This window comes from Bos grunniens, chromosome 10 (assembly GCF_055505025.1).
Source record: "Bos grunniens cultivar Pamir isolate PY7600 chromosome 10, Bosgru_T2T1.0, whole genome shotgun sequence".
Classification (NCBI taxonomy): Eukaryota; Metazoa; Chordata; class Mammalia; order Artiodactyla; family Bovidae; genus Bos; species Bos grunniens.
In genome coordinates, this window is record NC_141174.1 from 57521532 (window position 1) to 57546566 (window position 25035).

At 41.7% G+C, this 25035-nt stretch overlaps 2 protein-coding genes and 1 non-coding gene across 6 annotated transcripts in view; 2 read left to right on the forward strand and 1 right to left on the reverse strand.

Moving 5' to 3' along the window:
• Positions 1-294: 294 nt before the first annotated feature.
• On the reverse strand, positions 295-15769 carry CIAO2A (cytosolic iron-sulfur assembly component 2A). 2 transcript variants are annotated; one of them, XM_086321481.1, is made up of 5 exons: positions 15572-15769; positions 11509-11673; positions 4074-4123; positions 1567-1612; positions 295-755 (listed from the first exon to the last, which is right to left on the reverse strand). In XM_086321481.1, exons 1-5 carry the CDS (start codon positions 15693-15695, stop codon positions 658-660), a joined length of 483 nt encoding a protein of 160 aa, XP_086177607.1. In that variant the 5' UTR covers positions 15696-15769; the 3' UTR covers positions 295-657. The 2 variants fall into 2 exon arrangements, with proteins under 2 accessions (XP_086177607.1, XP_086177608.1); XM_086321482.1 differs by lacking the exon at positions 4074-4123.
• Positions 15770-15784: 15 nt separating this feature from the next.
• Positions 15785-25035, forward strand: part of SNX1 (sorting nexin 1) — a 37188-nt gene continuing 27937 nt past the window's right edge. Inside the window, exon 1 of one of the 3 annotated variants that reach the window (XM_086321454.1) lies at positions 15785-16142. In XM_086321454.1, the coding sequence (XP_086177580.1) occupies positions 16128-16142 (15 nt within the window). In that variant the 5' untranslated portion in view covers positions 15785-16127. Of the gene's footprint in view, positions 16143-19257; positions 19453-25035 lie in introns of those variants that run through there. The other 2 variants (XM_086321452.1, XM_086321453.1) reach the window with 2 other exon arrangements.
• LOC147364585 (U6 spliceosomal RNA) lies at positions 21878-21984 on the forward strand. Its single transcript, XR_015135646.1, has one exon. It is a non-coding gene; the product is annotated as a U6 spliceosomal RNA (small nuclear RNA).

Sequence of the window (25035 nt, forward strand, 5' to 3'; positions counted from 1 at the left end):
GCAGTGTGCAGGCTTCTCATTGCCCTGGCTTCGCTTGTTATGGAGCACTGGCTCTAGGCATGTGGGCTTCAGTAGTTGCAGAACACTGGCTTAGTTGCTCCATGGCATGTGGAATCTTCCCAGACCAGGGATTGAACCTGTGTCCCTTGTTGGCAGGGCAATTCTTTACCACTAGACCACCAGGGAAGCCTTAGCTCTCCTATCTCTGATTCTACATAATAATCAGAAAATAAAGGTTTGGAAGTATCTTTGAGTGTTTACACTGAAATTTACAATTAAATAAAAACATTCTAATGTGTGTACAAGAATCATCTTTGTTTTATTTATTTTACAGAGTAATGGTTTAAATTGAATACATTTGGGCACAGTAAATATTTTGACATGAAAAGCATCAGAATGGGCATCAGAAAAATAGCAACTCATCTTACACACAATAACTAGAAAATATTTTTGTCTGATCATTTAAGGGTTACAAATCCTGAGAATGTTAGACATTGAACAAACTAGGTACTACCTGATAATTAAATCTTGCTTGGAAATCATCGTTTAAAAAAATGCTTTGAGGTACAAATCACCTATGTATTAATCTTTTACATTTTACAAAGACTTTAAACAAATATATCAAATGATTATACATCAGTGGCTCTAAAACAGCTGTCAGTCAGGTTCCAGGACACACTGTTCCACGATTTCCCGTAAGTTGGGGTTCTCCATGGCAGCCGCCACTCGCTCTTTGTCATTTATCTGCTTGTTGACTGCAAAACACACGCACACAAGTTAGCATAACTCTGTCAATCTACAGCAACAGATAATATTTTTATTAGTTTGTTAATATAGAATTCAACTCCTTGAAAACTTGATGCAGGTTTTGGCTAAATATTCATAAGTTTTGAAAGGAAGACTTAAAGAGAAAAAAAATTTTCCTGTAATTCCAGTTTTGCTTTTCCTGAATTCCATCTCTGCTGTTTTTAAGTGGTTGCCACTTTGTTTCTCTCTGTAGGCCAGAGAGTCTTTATATAAAAAAAGTTCTCAAAAAAAAACAAGGTTAAGGAAGACTCCATGCTTCCACTGCAGGAGATGCTGCAATTCGACCCCTGGTCAGGGAACTAAGATCCCACATGCCACAGAATATGGCCCCCCCAAAAAAAAAAAAAAATTCAATATAATACATTAATCCAAATTCACAAAGACAACCCCTACCCCAAGATTCCCTAACGCTTTATTTTCTGGACCTTTGATTTCAGTTTCAAATATACAGCTCTGTATCCTGCCACCAAAGAAAAGAGTTAAGCTCTCCTGAGAGTCTGTAAGTCAAGGTTTCCAAAGCTGCATATTCTTTACAGATGTGTGGCCCCTGGACTAAACCAGTCAATATCCACAGGGCTTAATTCTAGTTCACCCAGAGTTCCACTGAAAAAATTACTTTCTTCTCAAGGAAAAGCTAGTAGCTGATTTTGTACTCTTTTGCAAATGACCCAGTGGACACTTGGCTGGCGGAAGAACCTCATATCCAAGATAAAGTACTACATAAAGTTGTTTTCTAATAATGGTTCAAAATTCACTTACTATCTTCCTCTGTTGAGTGGGTTCCTTCAGAAATGTAGATTTCCAACTAGGAAAAAAATACATTGAAAGCAAAACACTTAGATGAGTGAGGTGGAATATACAATGAACTCCAGAGCCTAGGGATGAAAGCCCAATCCTGTTTCCAACATCAAAGACTTGGGACACATCTTCACGCTCTTTGCTAAAATGAAGGCTGAAGTTACAAGGATTTTTTTTTTTTTTTTCGTCACACAGGTAAAGTCCACAGGAGGTATTCCCATTATTTTTTTATAAACACAAATCTACGATTTTACACAGATGAGGTCTCATACATGTTTTGCTCCAGAATATCTCTCCCCTGTACTCTGCCTTTTCTTCCCAAATTGGTATCTAAACTTACTCCCTGCCCCACCCAAAAGAAAGTCACATTAATCTAGTGTACTTTCTTCCATATTTTTCTCTATACCCACGTACAACACACACACCCACCAAGGCTGAAAGTTTATTTTTATTGAGTATTTTATACAAACAGGGTCACGATAATATAGTTTTCAGTATCGTCATTTTCTCATCTACTATTATCTTGATAAATTTATTTTCAAGTACACCACTGGTTAAGCTATCCCTCTGGGTCCCGCTGCACTCACTTGCTCAAATGAGCTAATCTCCAAGAATCAGAGTTTTTGAGACAAACCCACAAAATTATTGCAAATTTTGTGGTAACTAAATCATTCTATATGATAAAGATATGTCTATTCTTCAGGGAACATTGGAGCACATGATCTAATTCTCATATACTTATTCACTACTGAGATAAATGTTTTTCATGATGGGGAAAAATCATAACCTATTATGGCTATAAGAGACCTTAGAGACCATCTTGTTCAGTTTTCTTTAAAATACAAAACACCATATAAATTCCATCAATGTCATTAACAGTAACTCTTATTGTGAACAACAAAGGAGGTGATATAAAATCAATCTATATTCATTTGTTGGTGGTGGTGTTTAGTCACTAAGTCATGTTTGACTTTTACGATGCCATAGACTGTAGAGTCATAGCCCACTAGGCTCCTCTGTCTAAGGGACTTCCCAGGCAAGAACATTGCCTGGGTTGCCATTTCCTTCTCCAGGAGTTCTTCCTGACCCAAAGATCAAACCCACATCTCCTGCATTGGCAGGTGGATTCTTTACCACTGAGCTACCTGGGAGACCCCATATACTCATTTACTTTGGTAATTTAGGGAAATTTGTGAAATGCTGGGCTAGATGAAGCACAAGTTGGAATCAAGATCGCCGGGAGAAATATCAATAACCTCAGATAGGCAGATGACCCCAGCCTAATGGCAGAAAGCGAAGAGGCACTAAAGAGCCTCTTGATGAAAGTGAAAGAGGAGAGCTAAAAACCTGCCTTAAAATTCAACATTCAAAAAACTAAGATCATGGCATCCAGTCTCATCACTCCATGGCAAACAGATGGGGAAACAATGGAAACAGTCACAGATTTTTTCTTGGGCTCCAAAATCACTGCAGATGGTGACTGCAGCCATGAACTTAAAAGACATCTGCTCCTTGGAAAAAGAAGTTATGACAAACCTAGACAGCATATTAAAAAGCAGAGTGGCGGATTCATTTTGATATTTGGCAAAACTAATACAATTATGTAAAGTTTAAAAATAAAATAAAATTAAAAAAAAAAAAAGCAGAGACATTACTTTACTGACAAAGGTCTGTCTAGTCAAAGCTATGGTCTTTCCAGTAGTCATGTACGGATGTGAAAGTTGGACCATAAAGAAAGCTGAGCGCCGAAGAATTGATGCTTTTGAACTGTGGTGCTGGAGAAGACTCTTGAGAGTCCCCTTGGACTGCAAGGAGATCCAACCAGTCAATCCTAAAGGAAATAAGTCCTGAATATTCATTGGAAGGACTGATGCTGAAGCTGAAGCTCCAATACTTTGGTCACCTGATGCAAAGAACTAACTCATTGGAAAAGATCCTGATGCTTACAAATTGTATGATTCCATTTAAATAAAACATCCAGAATAGTCAGATCTATACAGACAGAAGTACATAAGTGGTTGCCTAGGGATAGGCTTCCCAGGTAGCTCAGATGGTAAAGAATCTGCCTGCAATGCAGGAGACCCAAGTTCAACCCCTGGGTCGGAAAGATCCCCTGGAGAAGGGAATGGCAATCCACTCCAGTATTCTTGCCTAGGGAATTCCATGGACAGAGGAGCCTAGTGAGCTGAAGTCCATGGGGTCACAAAGAGTCAGACACGACTGAGTGACTAACATTCCACTTCCAGGGATGGGATAAGGTTTGGGAAAAATGGGTAATGACTGCTAATTGATATGGGGTTTTTACTGGGATAATGAAAATGTTCTAAAGTACAGTAGTGATGGCTGCACAATTCTGTGAATATACCAAAACCCATTAAATTCTACACTTTAAACAGGTGGTTGTATGATATGTACATCAAGTCTCAACAATGCTGTTATAAAACAACAACAAAAAATACATTCCTTACCTTATGTTTAAACGGTAAACACCGCTGAAGTTTTACTCTTAAGCACAGCCCTGTGGAGGGGGGGAAAAATGCATCAATTATCTCTCTTATTGGTTTTTGAAAAAGGATACAGCTATGTGTAGGCATCTCCATACAAAACAGTAGCTGAAAACAGCTTAGACTCAATCCAATGTAGGCCTCCTTTGAGGCTGGCACCTTTAGCTAATCTTTAACATATAAGCACAACCTTAAAAATTCCTCATGATAATCCACTGAGTCAGGTATTTCAACCCCATTCTACAAATTATGAAACCAAGGTCACAATGTAACTTGACGAAGATCAAAGAACTAGTATAGTGACCAAGCTGGGATTAGAACCCAAACCACTGCAAAACCCCAGATCCTGTCTGCTACATCAATTCGCCTTCCATCAAAGATCAACAGATTCATTAAACTTTGGAATGCTTACAACTGGTCAGGCCACGCAAAAACTTAAAACTAAGGAAGAGCCACTTTTTAAAGCACTCTCAAATTTGGAATCCTCTATGCCTGCAAGGTACAAATGCAGTTGTTTGCGCCAAACAAGATCCTCTGAAGTTCAGTTTATTGCCCCAATACCAAGTCATATTTCAATAATTTTTTCTTTCTTCTAGTTGAGTCTTCTAAGAGAAATTAAAAATCACCTTGGAACAGAGCCTCAGTGCCAATGTTTCACTTCTTTCCCACCACAAAATAAGAACACAATTTTAACTAAATCTACATCCCTAGATGGGTTTCCCTGGTGGCTCCCTTCTGCCCTCAATCTTTCCCAGCATGAGGGTCTTTTCCAATGAGTCAACTCTTTGTATCACATGGCCAAAGTACTGGAGCTTCAGCTTCAGCATCAGGCCTTCCAACGAATATTCAGGGTTGATTTCCTTTAGGGTTGACTGGTTTGATCTTGCTGTCCAGGGGACCCTCAATTTCTCCAGCACCACAGTTCGAAAGCATCAATTCTTCGGTGCTCAGACTCCCTTATGGTCCAACTCTCACATCCATACATGACTATTGGAAAAACCATAGCTTTGACTGTATGGACTTCTGTTGGCAAAGTGATATCTCTGCTTTTTAATATGCTGTCTAGGTTTGTCAAAGCTTTTCTTCCAAGGAGCAAGTGTCTTTTAATTTCATGGCTACAATCACCATCCACAGTGATTTTGGAGCCCAAGAAATTAAAGTCTGTCACTGTTCCTATTTTTTCCTCATCTATTTGCCATGAAGTGATGGGACTGGATGCCATGATCTTAGTTTTTTGAATGTTGAATTTTAAGGCAGGTTTTTTGCTCTCCTCTTTCACCTTCATCAAGAGGCTCTTTAGTTCCTCTTTGCTTTCTGCCATTAGGCTGGTGTCATCTGCATATCTGAGGTTATTGATATTTCTCCCAGCAATCTTACCCTGTCTATAAAAGCTAACCACACCAGATTCAAGGCCGCATTCACCCTCCACAACAGCACACATTCTTGTCTGTGGCACATGCTTCTCCCAAGGCCACTCTTGCCTTCTGGGATGGCCCATACTATTTGTGGAGTATGTTTCTCTCTAAATAAATTCATTTCTTACCTATCACTTTGTCTCTTACTGAATTCTTTCTTTGATGAGAAATCAAGAACCTGCATTTCATTAGGTACTGAAACCAGGTATGATCTCAATTGAAAGACCGTGGAGCTGGGTTCAAGTCCTGGCCACTTGGGTTCTAGTCCCAAACTGGGTTTTGGTTAGGTTAGTCTTGACCATGTGCCTTCAAGTCCCAGGCAAGATTTTGGCTGGACTGGAGACTCGGTTAAATCCCAATCTGAGATGAATGGTTTCAGGTAAGTATTTTATCCATAAACAATAACTGTTTTACAATTCACAAAGCATTTTCTTGAATATCAGTATTCTAAAGATAGGCAATATAGAATACTGAGATAGATACTCTGGGTTCAAAACTGGCTCCACTACACACTAGCTATGTGACACCAGGCAAGTTACTTAACCTCTCTGAATTTCAGTTTCATTATCTGTTTTCATAAGTATTATAATAGTACCACTAAGTATAAGGTGAGGAGTAACTATATTTTTATGCTTAAAATAGTAGTTGACACATAATTAAGTATCCAATAAATGTTAGCTATTACTATTTTACATTTTACAGTCAGGAACCAAGATAAGTGAGTTGTTCAACATCACATAGCTAACAAGTGGAAGGAGCTAGAAGTTAAATCTAGACTGCAAATCCTATGCCCTTCATCTCCTGCCTTCTTGCAGAAGATTATCAAGTGGTTTTTCTGCCCTATCGTGAGGCAGGAGATAGATGGGCCCTGGGGGCAAACAGCTGGAGTTTGTTCTGAAACTCTTAAGACAAAAATAGCAGGACAATGGAGGGGAGAAGGCTGGGCTCTGCCCAGTTAAGAGATAAGAAAGTGAAAGTCGCTCAGTCCTGTCCATGACTCCTTTCGACCCCACGGACTATATATATATAGTCCATGGAATACTCCAGGCCAGAATACTGGAGTGGGTAGCCTTTCCCTTCTTCAGGGTATCTTCCTGACCCAGGAATCGAACTGGGGTCTCCTGCATTGCAGGCGGATTCTTTACCAACTGAACTATCAGGGAAGTTAAGAGATAAAAGACCACATATTCCTCATTCTTAAAGGAGACTTCCCTGACTACACAGGACAGAAAGGCTCCTTGGAGGTCAGAAGAGAGGGGGGCATCACCTCAGAGTAAGTGAGGCAACTACACACAGGCCTCTTTGCTAGAATCTATCCTGGCTAAAAGAAGCACATGCATAAATGAGAGGAGCCTGAGACATACCAAATATTGACTCAGAACCCGGCAAGCAAGACGACTGGTCAAAGGAAACCCGGAAGAAATGCCCCATAAAAGTATTCAAACTACCACTAGGGCATGACTCTGAGTCTGCCCGTGTGTCTATCCACACATTCTGTATTCTTTTTTTCCTAATAAACATTTTACTTGTTTCACTACTTTCTGTCTTTGTGGGAATTCCTCTCTGCAAAGTTTTGGGCCTTGTCACTGACCACTGGTTCAGTGACTAGCAATTCAGTGCTTTCACTGGCTTCAGTCTCTGACCAGGAACTGAAGCCCCACTTTAAGCTGCTGCAGACTGAGGCCACCCAAGATCATACCCACTCACCCTCTTTGCGTCTTCCTTGTCTTTGGAATTACATACCAGGGTAACTGCTGCTGCTGCTGCTGCTAAGTCGCTTCAGTTGTGTCCAACTCTGTGCGACCCCATGGACAGCAGCCCACAAGGCTCCCCTGTCCCTGGGATTCTCCAGGCAAGAACACTGAAGTGAGTTGCCATTTCCTTCTCCAATGCATGAAAGTGAAAAGTGAAAGTGAAGTCGCTTAGTCGTATCCGACTCTTTGCAACCCCATGGACTGCAGGGTAACTGAGTAGGTGACAACCTAAGTAGTCAGAGTGGAACTCTTACTCAGGTGCCTTTCTCTGCTTAGTACTGAGACAGGAAGAGGGCAAGGCACAACCTTTAAAAGAATGACTTAGCCTGAGGACGTGACATAAACTGATTAGAACCAAACAGATACAAGATGCCGGACAAGTTGATTTCCACCAGAACTTGAGCCTTTGTATTCACTCATTGTAACCCATCAGCAAGCTATATGACACACCCACAGGCATCCCAACAGCTCCACGGCTAACCATAATGGCCAAGAAGTGGGTGGTGACCCAATTCACGAAAATCCTCAATGGTTCCCCAAGAATATCTGGACTACTCCTCCCATTCATTAGCCTATGAAATTACCCACATCTATAAAAACTGACTACCCCTTTACCCTTGGTGTCTCTCTTGCATTCTGGAGGTGGCCCACACTGTCCATGGAGTGTGTTTCCTCCCTAAATTAGCCTTCTTTCACTTTATTAATGGCTTGCTCGCTCTTGAATTTTTTCCTGCACGAAGCTAAGAACCCATACTTGGTGGCTGTCCCAGGGACTCAGATGTGACCTAGGATGTGACCATCCTCTCAAGACCCACTCTTTCTTGCAACAGTATTACCTGCTCATAGGAAATGCCTTCTAATGCATCAGACAGAAAGATGACTCTCTTCATCGAGTTTTCCAATCATGTTGCTTGAACAGTTACTATGATACATTACTAGGCAACCCACTGAAAAGCCAAGGGTCTCAACTGAATCCCATATCAAAAGGGCCAAAAAAGTGACAAAACTCTTTTCAAGAAGTATACAGAACTGAAATATCAACCATAAACTAATCTTGACATCTTTACAGTTATTTTGATTTCATGTGCTCTCTCAATCTTTATCCACAAACATTTGTTTTAAAATAACTGCAATCATAATAAAAATTCAACTTATCATTCAAGCTTTTTCATACACTTCTCATACTGATACTTTAATTCCTTGATTATGTTCATTTTCAATAGAAATTAAGAAATTGCATTATTTTTATATCATATCCTTATTAATAGATAAGTTTCTTTCAAGATTTATTATTATAAATTTACCCTATCTGTTTTGTACATGCTACTATCTTCTCCTAGGAAACTAGTTCCTTACTTCTTAGGTCAAAGAGAATGAATTTTGTTTTTTTTTTTTTTCCTTTTTTGGCCACACAGCCCAGATTGTGGGATCTTAGTTCCCTGACCAGGGACAGAACCTGAAACAGGAGGAAAGAGGGCAGAGCACAACTTCTGAAACAATGACACAGCCCAAGGACACAATCAGCTTATTAATTAGAATCAAATGGGTCCAAGATGGCAGGCAAGTTAACTTCGACTAGACCTGTGGCCCTGTATACTGAAGATACACACCCAGAGGCGCCATGACAGCCCCAAGGCTGACATATAAATGACCAAAAAGTGGGCAGTGGCCCAATTCCTAGAAACTTCCACTCTTTCCCCAAAATAGTTGGAATAATTCTCCCACTCATTAGCCTCCACACTCTTATTTGTGGAGTGTTTCTACCGCAGCTGCTCTTGCTTTCTGAAATGTCCCACACTCTGTTTCTCTCTAAATAAATCCACTTCTTATCCTACCACTTTGTCTCTCACTGAATTCTTTATGCAGTGAGACATCAAGAACCTGAGCTTCATCAGGTCCTGAAACCAGGAGTGTGATCTCAGTTGGAAGGCCGAGGGTTCTGGCTGGGTTTGAGTCCTGGCACATGGGTTGCAGTCCCAATCTGAGGCAAATGTTTCCCAACCCTCTGCAGTGTGCCACCTTCAGTGAGAGCGCAGAGTCCTAACTTGGTGGACTGCCAGGGAACTCCTAGTATGAACTTTTTAACAAGGACTTGCTAATATTTACCCAGAGGCTTAAAAATATTTTGACCATGCTGCTGCTGCTGCTGCTGCTGCTGCGTCGCTTTAGTTGTGTCCGACTCTGTGCAACCCCATAGACGGCAGCCTACCAGGCTCCCCCGTCCCTGGGATTCTCCAGGCAAGAACATTGGAATGGGTTGCCATTTCCTTCTCCAATGCATGAAAGTGAAAAGTGAAAGTGAAGTCGCTCAGTCGTGTCCGACTCTTAGCGACCCCAGGAATGCAGCCTACCAGGCTCCTCCGTCCATAGGATTTTCTAGGCAAGAGTACTGGAGTGGATTGCCATTGCCTTCTCTGACCATATGACCCCATAATTCCACCTATAGGAATTTATCCTGAACCAATAATTAGAGATAAATAAAAATATTTATATGTAAAGTTTTTCATTATAGTTTATTAATAATTGTGGAAGGCTAGTAGTCCATATGGTTACAAAACTGATACATCAATGTGATTAGCATGTTCCTATATAACCATATAACTAAAGAATATTTAAGAAGAACTAAAAAACATTTCTCATCTATTTCATGCTTTCTATTATTTAACCTCTACAACTCAGTGTGTGTATGTGTGCACATGCGCGCGTGCACTGAGTCACTTCAGTCCTGTCTGACTCTTTGCGACCCCCTGGACTGTAGCCTACCAGGTTCCAGTTACCCTTATTATCACTATTTTTACAGATAAGGAGATAAGCTCAGAAAGGTTATGTAACTTGCCCAAGGCCACAAAGTGACAGAACTAACAGAGCTGGAATTTTAGCCTGGAGCACACTTTCTAATGCTAACTTTTTGAGATTTTCTTATTTATGAATTTGTGGAATTTCAAAATTATTGCCAACAAGTTTGTTATAATTGTGTTTCATAATTTAAGAAACACAATATAAATATTACTTTCTGAAATCTGTTATCAATACCTGTTGATTCAGAAATTGTCCAATGACAAAAAAATACGCATTCAACAATGCTTTTTCTAGTGCTGGAGTTTTATAACCACAATAGCATCTACAGATTCACAGACCTTCTAGTCCCTCAAGATGTGGCCCATATGCTGGAAACCACTAACTGAGGGATCCCAGGTCCAACAAGTGAGAAAAGACAGAACTCACAACAACAGTGGGAACAATAATAAAATATTTACCTTTCCAAGCCTATTTATAAATTTGTCTATTTTCAAATAGATAATATAGGCTCAATGTTCAAAAACTTAAAAATACAGAAAGGTATAAAGTCTTCCACCTACCCTATCCCCCATCTGACCAGTTCTCACCATCACTAATGCCCACCTCATCTCAGCTATTCATTTACGTTTTCTTTATGATATGCAACCAAACATAAATATATATTTTTAACCTTTTTTTTACATAAATGTAGGAATATTATACTTGCTTTTATTTCCTAACAGTATGTCACAGAGATCTTTCCATATTAGTATATGGAGAGTTTCTTCATTTTTTGATAACTGCATAGTATTTCATGGTTGATAAACACCATCAATGATTATTTAACTGGTTCCCCACGGATCAAGATTTGGTTTGAAATAAACTTCGTCTTTTTTTCACAAAATATACATTCAAAGATATTGACTGTATATCTCACTGCTAACTAATCCAAGTATTGGGAATGCAACCTCTCAAAAAGAAAAGCACCTGAAAAAACACCCTCCCACCAGGCCTTCTGCCCATGCTACATAGAAGCCAAGAGAGCACCTAAAAGGAGAAGATGGTGAGGGCACGGCGCTAGTCTGACAACACCCATTCCCATCTCCAGACCTGGGGCGAAAAGATGGCCCATACCCAGCCTCCATTAATTGTAGAGAAGCAGCATGGTGTAGCTAAAGAAAAAACACACTTCAAGTCAGGAGACCTAGGGTTGAGCCTCAACTTCATCATTTCCTGGCTATATGATGCTGAGCAAGTTCCTTAAACTCCCTGAGCCTCAGGTTCCTCATCTGTAAAATAAACCTAATATTGACTCATATGTTGATTGTGAGAACTATTGAAAACATTCTGTAAACCATAAAGTATGATCCATGATGCTAATTGTTACTGTGGGTCAGTATCAGCTAGAATAATTCAGTATCAATATATAAATATCTTTATCTAAAACCTTACCAATAAGAGTCGCCAAAGAGCAATGAGGTACTGTTGGCGTGAACCTTATAATAACCAAATAGTCGTCTTCATTTATCTCCTGAACCTCCACACAACTTTCCGTTACCACTTCCAGTTCTTCTAAAGTACTGGGCTTCTCTGGGTCCCGGATGGTTCGAATCAAATCTAAAGAATCATCAGAAACAAGGTCTTATGTTAAAACATGGATATTCTAAATACAATTGATCTTGCCAGTCTTAATCCAAACACTGACTTTATTTTTGTTTGAGCAAATACTACAGCCACTCCCCAGATTTCTGACAGAAATTTCCTTTTGAGAGAATCATTTTTGTGGATTATTAGTACCTCATGTCCAATTTCTTGGATCTAATTCTGCAGAGAGAATATGCAAATAGGAAAGTGTTACACAAGCTCAAGAGGAAGAAATAACTTAGTTTCAGGATTTATGGAAATGCAATCTGAATTGTCTTTAAAAATGGGTAAAATTTTGGAGCATTTCCAAATGAACAAGTTAAGTTTGCCAGGAACTCAGCATTAAGTGAAGAAGTTAAGAGTTTAGGCCAGCCCATCAAGGGTCTTTTAAAGTCAGCTATAGGCAATAGAATATCTATTCAAGAGGCTCTGAACAAGGGGATAACAGAGACAGTGTTACACTGTCCGCTGGTAACTCATTGACCAGTTGGTAGACTTACACTAAAGGGCAGGGCCAGGGATACCGGATGAAAAAGCCAAGCCTAAAACAGGGACATGACCATAGTAATAGAGAGAACAAGACAGACATTGAAGTAATTTTAAAGGCAGAATCGACAGACTCTGACAATTGTTTGGACATAGAAGACAAAGAAAGAGAGAAAAGGAAGATGACTCAGATTGTAAATCTAACTGCCTGGAAGAACCAAGATAGAATCAGAAGAAAAAAGGAAGAAATTTGGGTGGGAACTAAGACAAGTGATTAAATCTCACATGTAATCATTCTGAGGTGCTTAAGGGGCAAACCAATGGAACATTCCAGCAACACGGAATTGTAGCATAAGGTTTAAGGGAACCAAGGCTAGAGTGGCTATTGAAATTATGGGATTCACAAACAACAGTGAGTATAACCATAGTTTTTAACCTTTGCCAAACAAGGGAATCACTAGGAATGCTTCAAAAACAAACAAAACAAAACAAAATCTGGTGTCTGAGCCCTCCCCAAGATTCTGATTTAACTGATTCACAGGATTCTGATTTAACTGATTCACAGGAGGACTTGGGCATTGAGACTTAAAAAAATCCCTCAGGTTATTCTTATGTGCAGCCAGGTTGGAGGACCACAAATGTAAAGGGAAAGAGACCCAAGGATAGATCTGTAGGAAGCACCTAATTTGCGGTCAGAAGGAAGCAAAGCAAAAAGCAGTAGAGAAGGAAAGAGGGGATGATTATTAACATCAAATGCTGCTGAAAAATTCAGGTTAATGAGAGCTAAACCAGGTCTCTGATTTATTAGTCAGGAGGTCACCTGCAAGAAAGCACTTTCAGTAGGGAGGTGAAGGTAGAGGCCAGCTTGCAAACATAATCCTAGGACTTTGAAAGGGAAGAAGGAAAGGGCAAAGGGCAGTGGGTTTTAAAAAAGCTAGAACAGTGACAAGGATAAGGGAAATGAGTATATTTTTACAACACAAATAGAGGAAGGGACACTGAATTTTAAGAAGGAGGCTGGTAAAATAAACAGGAATGAATGAGATCAACGATGTGGGAGGCGGGGTTGGCATTGCAGAGGAAAAGACTTCCTTCTTACTCTAAGGTTGTAGAAGAAGATGGAAAAGGAGAATAAGAAATGGTGAGGTAGAAAAAAGCAGGAGTTCACAAGGGACAAGCTTGATGTTCTCAGGCTTGAGGTTTCCTTCTACTATTTACAACACTCTTGGAATCAGAAATCTTGCTGGGAAAAACAAATCAATCAAGCTCTACTTTCTCTCCAGCAAATCCTGAGCTTATCATTTGATTAGAAACAGAATTTGAGAATGGAGGCAGGAAAAAGAAACTTTGCAAGACTTGTGAAACTTGGGGCTCGGGGAAACAAGTTTTCTTAACAGGAGTTAGTTCCCCCTCATCCTAGGCCTTTTTCCCTGTAAGGCTCACATACACAAGCTGTATTATATTGTTTATATGTTAAATGACTCTGAAATTAAATCTCACCCCTTATTCAACTTCTCTACTGTTCCATACTGTTCCAGTGATCTGGATTAATTTCTTTAGAAAGAAAGCAATGTTGCTCTCCTCACATTACTCCCTTGACTAAAATTCTTCTACTGGTTTTGCACTGATACTACATTTTTCATTTATATTTAAACCTTCAGGATCTAATTCCAACCTGCTCTGTAAAACAATTTTTGACCACACCTCCACCTTTAACCACAAACCCTATCCTGTAGCCCTGCCTGCCGTTCCCCAAACAGGTTATTTTCTTACCTCTATAATCTTGCTTCTTCCCTCTGCTTAGTAAGCTGTGTACCCTTTACAGGCCCAGATCCTAATGCTTCAAGGCCCAATTCAAGTGACCCCTTCTCCTTAAAGTCCTTCCAGATCCCCTAGTCAGAGACTACTGGCTCTCTTTCCTCTTTGCCTGTATCTCTGATACAGGTACTTGTACTGCACATAATTTTTAAAAATTCTATTTTTGTGTATAAAGGTCCCCTTCAAGGTAAGTGTGAGGACAAGAAATCTCCCTCTTCCAAAGTTGTAGCCCCAGTGCCCTGTTGTCCCTAGATGCTGGAGATGGAGACCTGACAGGACAGGAATCTGTCTAACTGCTTTGGGGAAATCATTCCACTCACACCGGTCACCTGACTAGGGTTAAGTCCTAACCTAGCAAGAGGTAAACCAGAGTAGTGCCAAAGGTCTTTAACATCCCTAGCTTCTTCTGCTGGTCTATAATCCTTACCTGCATTATTTGCATTCTTGTGGTTAGACTTTTACCCTGGGTTAGGGTTAGCGGGAATCTCTGAGTGCTAGTTAGATCCAGTCTTTGTAGTCTCAAAAACAATACTAATAAGTGCAAAAAGGCAAGTCATAAAGCAATCGTGAAGTGGTGAAAAGTGCACCAAGTTAGGAAACAGAAGAGCTTTGGTTTTTGCTGCTTCCTTATGGGCAGAGTGGCCCCCAGATAGTTGTTTAACCTCTCTAAACCTGTTTCCTCATCTGTACAATGAAGATGGTTCCAGGGGTTGAATTGAGAATATTCTATGTTCAATATACACATAAAAACTATGTGTGTTATGCTATGCTATGCTAAATCACTTCAGTCGTGTCCAACTCTGCGCGACCCCATAGACGGCAGCCCACCAGGCTCCCCCGTCCCTGGGACTCTCCAGGCAAGAACAACTGGAGTGGGCTCCCATTTCCTTCTCCAATGCATTAAAGTGAAAAGTGAAAGTGAAGTCGCTCAGTCGTGTCCGACTCTTAGCGACCCCATGGATTGCAGCCTAACAGGCTCCTCCGTCCACGGGATTTTCCAAGCAAGAGTACTGGAGTGGGGTGCCATATGTACATATAAAACTCAGTGCGTGTGTGTTCTTTTGCACTCCAGGCGTGGGCGTGTTAAAGAACTATAATTTCACGGCCGGGCTCGTGGGGACCTCTTGCCTACTGCCTCTGAAGAACAGACTGGCTGTGACCCTGGGCCAAGCGGTCACCCAACAGTATCCTCAATGGTGGAAAGACGAGTGTGTGTCCAGGGTTAGGGATAAGAAGGAAGGAGGCTCAAGTGCGGCCATTAGGCCAGTTCTGCTTCCTAATCAAGCATCTTAAACGCCTCTGCCGAGAAGTCTTGAGATGGCCACTAGAATATGGGGCACACAAGGAAAATAACCCGGACTCGGCTTGCTCCGGATTTAGCAAGAGCCTAAGTGTTAAGGAAGACCCACATGCCCGCGTGATTTAAGACTGGGACAAAAAGCTTTCTACTCTTGCCAAAGAGATACAGCAAAACACCCGAGTTTACACTCCAAACCCTCAGATGAGGCCCTTGTTAGCCCAGCCTCCACGTTCACCACCAAATGGTGCCCTGGACAAAATTAATTACCATAAACTTCTAGCGCTTTCTCTTCCATGATCCGGGGCTGCCGGGCAGCTCCCCGCTCAGAGAGGCCCGAGAGCCACAGGAATCTGCTCAGCGTCCAAGAGAGCAGTCCGGACACTCGCTCCATCCTTACGTTCCGCCATCCCTGGCGACTGTCCCATCCGAGCCACCGTCTCTCAGTAGCGAGCCTCGCGAGTTATCAACTTCCTGGTCTTCACACGGGCCAAGAGAAGCCTAAATGTCCTGGGGAGCAGATAATAGGCGGGACCTGACGGATTGTCGCGGAGGACCTAGGGAAAGGAGGCGCAAAGACTACAAGCCCCAGTATGCTTTGCTCAGTTTCGGCGGGGCAAGAGGGGGAAAAAAAAAAAATTCTTGGAGGCACGTGAGGCGGGTTGCGTGCTGGGACACATGGGCGTTTTCTTTGGAAGACGGCGAGCTGCATTATGGAACCTGTAGTCTCTGACGCTGGCGGCGCGCGGGCGCGGGCGCGGTTGATGGTGGGGGGTAACGGTGTGTTACCCGCCGCTAATTGCCTTAGCGCCTGGATAAGCTAAAGATGAATCCTGAAGAGGTAGGGGAAAGAAGATCTTGATTTCTAATATTGGAGGAGCGTCTGTACGGAGACTCCCTACTATTTTTTTTTTCAGAGGGGGCCTCTTCCACTCAAAGTTTTCTTACTTCCTAGTCAGGCCGGAAGTGAGTTTCCGTTGCGGTGAAATGGGATGTGTTTGGAACCTAGTAAAGATGGTTAGGCGTGGCCGGAGAAGGAGTTACTTTTTAGTTTTCCCGTCTCATAGGGAAAACACAACTCATAGGGCCAGCACAACTTCTCATTACAGGCTATTTCTGCCAATCGCCTTCAAGATAACTTAGAACGAGAGAGCTTTCTCATGTGTACAATAGTGACATTGGAGATCGCCATCCTAAAAAGAACCTCTTAAGCCCTCTGGTGTTGGTGGCTGTAACGGTTGCCAGTAACAAAGTCGGTGATGTTAATTTTAATTTTATCCATTCATCCCTCCAGTCAAATCTCAAACATTTATTGGATACTTAATTTGCCAGGCTTGGTCTATAGATGCCCAGGGTACAAAGATAGGACATGGAACCTACCCTCAAACAGGTCTGTGAGCAGATCTCTGATGGTGAGGAATTGGCATTTAAGAACAAACTAAACGTTTTGTCAAAGTTGATGCCAAGTTTCGTACCATCTCTATTGAGAGGAAATGTAAGGATTATCTTGCTAAATTATCCCACGATAACATATCCCATTTATCTTTAAAGTCTTGTCTAGCTACTTTAGATTTTAGGCCCACCAGACAACCAGTGAATAGTTTAGGTCCCAGGAAGCTTTTGCTCAGAGTTTAATAAGTCCCCCATCATCTGTTCCACTCCATTTACTCCACAGCAGTTGAGAGAATCCTAACTGCTTTGCGACCAAATTTAGGACTCTCAAGTCTCACTTCCTCTTTGAAGTCTCTCGACTTCAAGCAGAATTGTTGTTCTCTTTTACTGTGCTCCCCCGGTGGCTCAGAGGGCAAAGCGCCTGCCCGAAATGCGGGAGACCTGGATTCGATCCCTGGGTCGGGAAGTTCCCTTGGAGAAGGAAATGGCAACCCACTCCAGTATTCTTGCCTGGAGAATCCCATGGATGGTGGAGCCTGGTGGGCTATAGTCCATGGGGTCGCAAAGAGTTGGACACGACTGAGCGAGCTCACTTCACTGCACATTATATAGCACTGTCCATTTACATGCCTATCTCCCTCAAGTGCCTAGTGAACCAGAAGCGTGTTTATTTCTGTATCTCCAACGCATAGCAGGGTGCCAGGCACGCAATGGGGTGGTGGTTTAGTCCCTAAGTGTCCTACTCTTGCAACCCCATGGACTGTAGCCTGCTGGGATCATCTGTCCATGGGATTCTCCTTTGATCTTCAGTATCCATTTCTTGAATGAACTAAACATTCTCGAAAGAATAACTAGCGAAACTTTTACTGTTTATCTGTCCAGAGATCGCAATCAAAAATACATATTGAATCTCTATGTAGCCACTGTGCTTGGTATGAGTTGGTGCCACGTGGAGGTTTTCAGACTTGCTGCTTCTTCTGCTTAAAAAGCCCAGTAGTTAAAGCGATCCAGAGTGCAGAGACTGTAGAACCTCGGGTTCCCTCAGTTCAATTTAGTTCCTCAGCCCTGTCTGACTCTTTGTGACCCCATGGACTGCAGCACACCAGGCTTCCCAGTCCATCACCAACTCCCAGAGCTTGCTCAAATTCATGTCCATCCAGTCGGTGATGCCATCTAACCATCTCATCCTCTGGCCTCCCTTTCTCCTGCCTTCAGTCTTTCCCAGCATCAGGGTCTTTTTTAATGAGTCAGTTCTTCGCATCAGGTGGCCAAAGTATTGGAGCTTCAGCTTCAGCATCAGTCCTTCCAATGAATAGTCCAGACTGATTTGTTTTAGGATTGACTGACTTATCTCCTTGCAGTCCCAGGGACTCTCAAGAGTCTTCTCCAGCACCACAGTTCAAAAGCATCAATTCTTCAGCACTCAGCTTTCTTTATGGTCCAACTCTCACATCCATACATGACTGCTGAAGAAACCTTCAGTTCAGTTCAGTCGCTCAGTTGTGTCCGACTCTTTGCAACACCATGAATCACAGCACACCAGGCCTCCTTGTTTATCACCAACTCCCAGAGTTTACTCAAACTCATGTCCATCGAGTTGGTGATGCCATCCAGCCATCTCATCCTCTGTCATCCCCTTCTCCTCCTGCCCCCAATCCCTCCCAGCATCAGGGTCTTTTCAAATGAGTCAACTCTTCGCATCAGGTGGCCAAAGTATTGGAGTTTCAGCTTTAGCATCAGTCCTTCCGAAGAACACCTAGGACAGATCTCCTTTAGAATGGACTGGTTGGATCTCCTTGCAGTCCAAGGGACTCTCAAGAGTCTTCTCCAACACCACAGTTCAAAAGCATCAATTCTTCGGCTCTCAGCTTTCTTCACAGTCCAACTCTCACATCAAACATGACCACTGGAAAAACCATAGCCTTGACTAGATGGACCTTTGTTGGCAAAGTAATGTCTCTGCTTTTTTATACGCTATCTAGGTTGATCATGCTGTCTAGGGTGGTCATAGCTTTTCTTCCAAGGAGGAAGCGTCTTTTAGTCTCATGGCTGCAGTCGCCATCTGCAGTGATTTTTGGAGCCCAAGAAAATAGTCTTTGACTGTTTCCATTGTTTTCCCATCTCTTTGCCATGAAGTGATGGGACCTGGACGCTATGATCTTAGTTTTTTGAATGCTGAGTTTTAAGCCAGCTTTTTCCCTCTCCTCTTTCACTTTCATCAAGAAGCTCTAGTTCCTCTGCGTTTTCTGCCAAAAGGGTGGTGTCATCTGCAGATCTGAGGTTATCGATATTTCTCCGGGCAATCTTGATTCCAGCCTTCTTAAGTCCTTTTTTCCTGCTCCTCTGCCCCCTGGTTAGGATAACCGCGTCGCAATCTAGGGCTCGGATTGGCTGGGCAGGAGCCGCCAGCCAGCACCGCCCCGCCCCCAGTCTGAAGGCCTCGCCCCCGCGCCCCCTCCCCGCGCGTCCCTCTGGGCTAGTGGCTGCCATCCCCCTTAGCTCCGCTGGAACGCTGTGCTCGCGGTCCTATCTCTCTATAAAGTTGTTGTTGCGGCTTCCGCCGCGGGTGGAGGAAGATGGCGTCGGGTGGTGGTGGCTGTAACGCTTCGGAGAGACTCCCTCCGCCCTTCCCCGGCCTGGAGCCGGAGTCCGAGGGGGCGGTGGGGGGCTCAGAACCCGAAGCCGGGGACAGCGACACCGAGGGGGAGGATATTTTCACCGGCGCCGCGGCTGTCGTGAGTTCTCACCCTTCGGGGCAGGTGGGGGAGCGCCCCGAAAGGAAAGAGAGGCTAAGCGAGGGTCGGGGAGGCTGGGCAGAGCGGGCCTGGCAAGACCTTGCGTTGGTGACAGTAGTCGTGGCTTGGGTTCTAGGTGAACACGGAGACGGAGGACCTTGGCTTCCCCACTCCTGGGCGGACAGTAAGAAGTGAGGGGTGTGGTGGCTTCTCAGCAGAGATCCCGGACAGCTAAGAGCCGCCAAGGCAGGCATTTGGCCCTGCCGTGTGGTGACCCACGGACCCACGGGGCTGTTTTGCTGGTGGTTATCCTGCCCAGCTGATTTAATAGATCAAAATAAGGGAATGGGGTGCTGACTTTCCTTTCTCTCACCTTACTGTACCAAGGATGGATGAATGGTGTTATCTGGAGTTGCCCAGGATAGTGACCTGTCCACAAATCCTTTCCTTAGCTCAGTTTGTTGTTCTTTAGTCGCCAAGTCGTGTCTGACTCTTTGAGACCCCATGAACTGTATCCAGCCAGGCTCCTCTGTCCATGGGATTTCCCAGGCAAGAATATTGGAGTGAGTTACTATTTCTTTCTCCAGGGGATCTTCCTGACCCAGGGATCAAACCCTCATCTCCTGCATTGTCAGGTGGATTATTTACCCCTGAGCCATCAGGGAAGCCCCCTTTAGCTCAATGTGTGTGTTTGCGCTCAGTCCTTGACTCAGTAGTTACCAGTTATTACTAAAGGCCCATTCTGGATATTTATGAGAATTAGGTTGACTCCTTTGATCTCCAGGAAAATTCTGCCAGATGTTGGTTGAAAAAAAGGTCCTGCCATGTAAATCACTACATAGAGAAAGCTCTGTCTCTTGTAAAGGGATGTGTGTTTAAGTACCTCACTGGGAGCAAATCTGTAAATGCAAGGAGGAAATGGTGTTTTTCATAGTAGTATTGGATGTTGCTGCTGCTGCTAAGTCGCTTCAGTTGTGTCCGACTCTGTGCGACCCCATAGACAGCAGCCCACCAGGCTACCCCATCCTTGGGATTCTCCAGGCAAGAACACTGGAGAGGGTTGCCATTTCCTTCTCTAACATCTGGGTGTTAGGTATTGGGAAAAACTAATCTTTATATGTGGAATGCGGAAATCAGTACAGTAATCAGTTCTGGAACCGGTGGAGATGTTTGGGTCTGTTTTAGAAGGAATACTGACTCATATTGTTTGGTACAGTTAGTTGCAAATTGAAAACTTCTTAAGTGCTAGGAGTGAATTTATGTGTTTTTTTATCTTGGATAATGCTTATCTTCATAGTAGCTACACAGTATGTGAATGAGTAAACAGCTTTAAATTCTTTATGCAGGCATGCATCTGAGAAATTTGAGGCTTGTCTCATGTCAGAAAAAGTTTGTTTCATCACAGTATCTTCTGGGATAATTAATAGAATTTTCCATGTACTGATTTAGGAATTAAGTTCATAATCCCATCTAAAAAGTATTTGCTGATGCTAATATAACAACTCAAACTATCTAATGAAGTCTCTGTTATTCCAGGAAATAACTTTTGCTGCTGATTTAGTTGTTTTCTATCCCATTTAAAACAAATCTTTAGTCTATTCCTTTAGTAATTCTCTTATAAACCATGAAGAATTCCCTCATATCAGCCATTGTTGATAACTGCTGGGCTGGTAGATAAACTGAACATCTAAAAATTGATACTCTGGCCCTGAAAGTGATTGGTCACATAGGCAAATGATGATTTATTTTTCAAAAAAGACCCTGGAAGGATGTGGTTTTATTTTCCTGAAGTGCTCTAAATAAGTTCAAGAGATTGTGATTTGATTGATCTCACTAGTTTACTTCCCAGAGTTTTTGCTACTTCTGTCTCCTAACACAGTGAAAATACTTTGCATAATTTTCATCTAAGGGAAGGAAGAGGGGGTCAGAGTGAACTTGTTCTACCACAGAAGGTCAAATTATTTTTTATTTAGATTTTGATCCAGGAAAATTGAGTTGCTGAGGGACCTAAAATGCTACCTATAAATTTATTTTAGCAGCCTGTCCTGAAGTTAATCTTCAGGATTCCAAGACCCCAAGATTCCTCACCAGTTAGGGTGTTAAATAGTCATTAATACAGATTATATTATCATAAAGGCTTTACTTGTGAGCCAGTGTGAGGACATGGAGTGCAGTGCTTCTGTATCTTAAAATCATTGAAAAATAAAGTTATAAAGTGGGCCTGAAGGCTGATTTAAATCCAGACTCTGTTACTTGCTGGCTTAACCTTGCACAGGATACTTACTTTGTATAGTTTTCTCGTGTGTAAAACGTGAATAGTCAAGAGTATTTATGTCCACTATTATTGGGAGGATTAAATTAGAATACCTGTAAAACACATAGAACAGTTGAGCATTTTGTAAACTGGAATTACTTGAAGAATTAAAAAACCCACAAAATCTAATAATGGGTGCTCACTTCGGCAGCACATATTCTAAAATTGGAATGATACAGAGAAGATTAGCATGGCCCCTGCGCATGGATGACACGCAAATTCGTGAAGCGTTCCATATTTTTATTTGGCAAAACCAATACAATATTGTAAAGTTTAAAAATAAAATAAAATTTAAAAAATAAATAAAATAAATAAATAAATAAATTGCAAAATCAGGATTGCAAACATTAAAAAAAAAAATCTAATAATGGAGTAGAAAAGTTAATCCTAAAAATGATTAGTATCAATCAAACTAGTAGTAAGATTGATTTGATTAAAAGCCCTCAAAGTAGGCATATAATGACTTCAGTGGCATCTTACTGATATAAGTTTATCTTCATACTGTGTTTTGTTGCATGTTGGAGGCAAAGAAAGGAGCACTGAAGAACTGAGAAGCTGAGGCATGTAAATTTTAAAACTCATTTATGGTATGCATGTGATTTCCTGGACATTGATGTAACAGCTGCTACTGTTAATCATCCCATCTGCTCTCTTTTAGAGCCCAAGAGGCTTTGCTAATTCAGTAATAAAAATATGATTTGATTTATAACTGAAGGAGCTGCCCATGATGTGCATTTTAGGATATACAAACCAGTTATTTGAATGGGAGGTGTACAAGCTTAATCACTCAGTCATCTTTGGGACCCTTCGGACTGTAGCCTGCCAGGCTCCTCTGTCCGTGGGATTTTTTGGCGAATACTGGAGTGGGTATCTATTTCGTCCTCCGGGGGATAGTTCCAACCAAGGGATGGAACTCGAGTCTCCTGTGTCTCCTGCATTGCAGGAAGATTCTTTACCCACTGAGCCATCTGGGAAGCCCCCAGACTGGAGTTAAAAGAATTATTAAAACAAATCTGAAATCATTGTCTTAAACCTGAAAACCAGCTTGGGGAAGGTCTGATTCTTAAGAATACTTAAGGCCTTACCTTCTTTATGCCTCTTACTTTGTGGTCTTAGGAATTAAATGGTCTAAAATTCTAAATATGTTACCTGAGTCTTTGGACCTGAATCTAGATATGTATTGATTTAGTTAAAACTTTCTTAGTTCTAGAAAAGGGTTAATTTTTCCTTTAGTAAAAGGAGAGACTAAATTGGAGCCACTCTTTGGGTCTCCTAACTCTTAAAATTATTATGTTGAAAAGACTAAATGATATACATATTTTTACATCTCATTTGACCTCACTGGTCTTATTTGCATACGGCATCTGGTCCCATCACTTCATGGGAAATAGATGGGGAAACAGTGGAAACAGTGTCCGACTTTATTTTGGGGGGCTCCAAAATCACTGCAGATGGTGATTGAAGCCATGAAATTAAAAGACACTTACTCCTTGGAAGGAAAGTTATGACCAACCTAGATAGCATATTGAAAAGCAGAGACATTACTTTGCCAACAAAGGTCCATCTAGTCAAGGCTATGGTTTTTCCAGTGGTCATGTATGGATGTGAGAGTTGGACTGTGAAGAAAGCTGAGGGCCGAAGAATTGATGCTTTTGAACTGTGGAGTTGGAGAAGACTCTTGAGAGTCCCTTGGACTGCAAGGAGATCCAACCAGTCCATCCTAAAAGAGATCAGTCCTGAGTGTTCATTGGAAAATACTTTGGCCACCTGATGCGAAAAGTTGACTCATTTGAAAAGACCCTGATGCTGGGAGGGATTGGGGGCAGGAGGAGAAGGGGATGACAGAGGATAAGATGGCTGGATGGCATCACCAACTTGATGGACATGAGTTTGAGTGAACTCCGGGAGTTGGTGATGGACAGGGAGGCCTGGTGTGCTGTGATTCATGGGGTCACAAAGAGTTGGACACTACTGAGCGACTGAACTGAACTGAAACCTGAATGATAAAATTGTTGATAATAAGTTCTTTATCTGCCCTTCCAGAAGTTCTGATATGCCCATCTCTTTTAAGCAATATGTCAGGATCACCATTAGACTTGCCCTCTGAATAAGAGAACTATGAACAGCCTTGCTCATATTGAGAAAATGGAGGAAAACAGAGTAATGATATCCTCCGTTCAAATTTTGGCAAATCTGGTGACTTCTTTGTTTGATGATTTATTACACCAGTTAGATTTTCCTCACCACTTTTACTCTTAAATTGAAACCCTCATAATTAGAGAAATGGCCAAAAAAAAAAAAAGAAACAGGATAAAGACAAAATAGCAAGGGATTTGAAAAGTCATATCTTAAAAAAGATTGCTTTTGGCTAATCAAGACTTATTTACATATTCCCACTGGTGTTTAAGACTAAAGAACAATATCACTTGGCTTTTATTGGTAGTCAGAAGTCAAGGATAACAGCTAGCTTCTGATTGACAATGTTTTATGGGCTGCAGAGAATTATATAAACCAAAGTTATATATTAACATTTAGACAAAAAAGGACATGGTGTTTTTAGAATCCAGTCCTACCTGTATGATCAATATACATGTATCCCTGGAGGGAATTGTGGTATAAAACACAACAAAAATTTATCATTGTGACCATTTTAAATTGTATACTTTAGCAGTGTTAAGTGTACTCACATTTGTGTGAAACAGATCTCCTGTAATTCTGAAATTCTGTACCTGTTAAGTAACAACACCCCTTATCCCTCTCCCCTTAGCCCCTGGTAACCCCATTCTCCTTTCTGTTTCTATGAATTTGACTGATTTAGATAACCTCATATAATTAGAATCATACAGTATTTGTCTTTTTGTGACTGGTTTATTTCCCTTAGCACAGTATCCTCAGGATTCATGCATATTGTAACATGTATCGTAATTTCCTTCCTTTTTTAAGGCTGAATAATATTCCATCGAATGTGTTTACCACATTTTTGTTTATCCAAACATCCCCCAGTGACATGTGGGTTGCTTCTACCTTTTGGCTCTTGTGAGTAGTGCTGCTGTGGGTGTGCAGATACCTCTTTGAGACCCTGCTTTCAGCTTTCAGATACATGTACTCAGAAGTGGGTTTGTTGGATCATAAAGTAGTTCTATTTTTAAGCTTTTGAGGAACCTCTGTACTGTTTTCCATGGCAGTGCACCATTTTACAATCTTAGCTCTTTTTTAAAACCAGATTATTTCCTTTAGAGTATTTACAGGATAACTTTTTTAGATCTGGATGTACTTTGGTAAATTCATTAAAA

Excerpts from the sequence above, each read along its gene's own strand:
- CIAO2A (XM_086321481.1), bottom strand. The coding sequence starts at position 15,695 with ATGGAGCGAGTGTCCGGACTGCTCTCTTGGACGCTGAGCAGATTCCTG. Across the intron at positions 11,674-15,571 it reads GAAAGCGCTAGAAGTTTATG|ATTTGATTCGAACCATCCGG; the intron begins GTAATTAATTTT and ends ATGATTCTTTAG. Across the intron at positions 4,124-11,508 it reads CTCTTTGGCGACTCTTATTG|GGCTGTGCTTAAGAGTAAAA; the intron begins GTAAGGTTTTAG and ends CCCCCTCCACAG.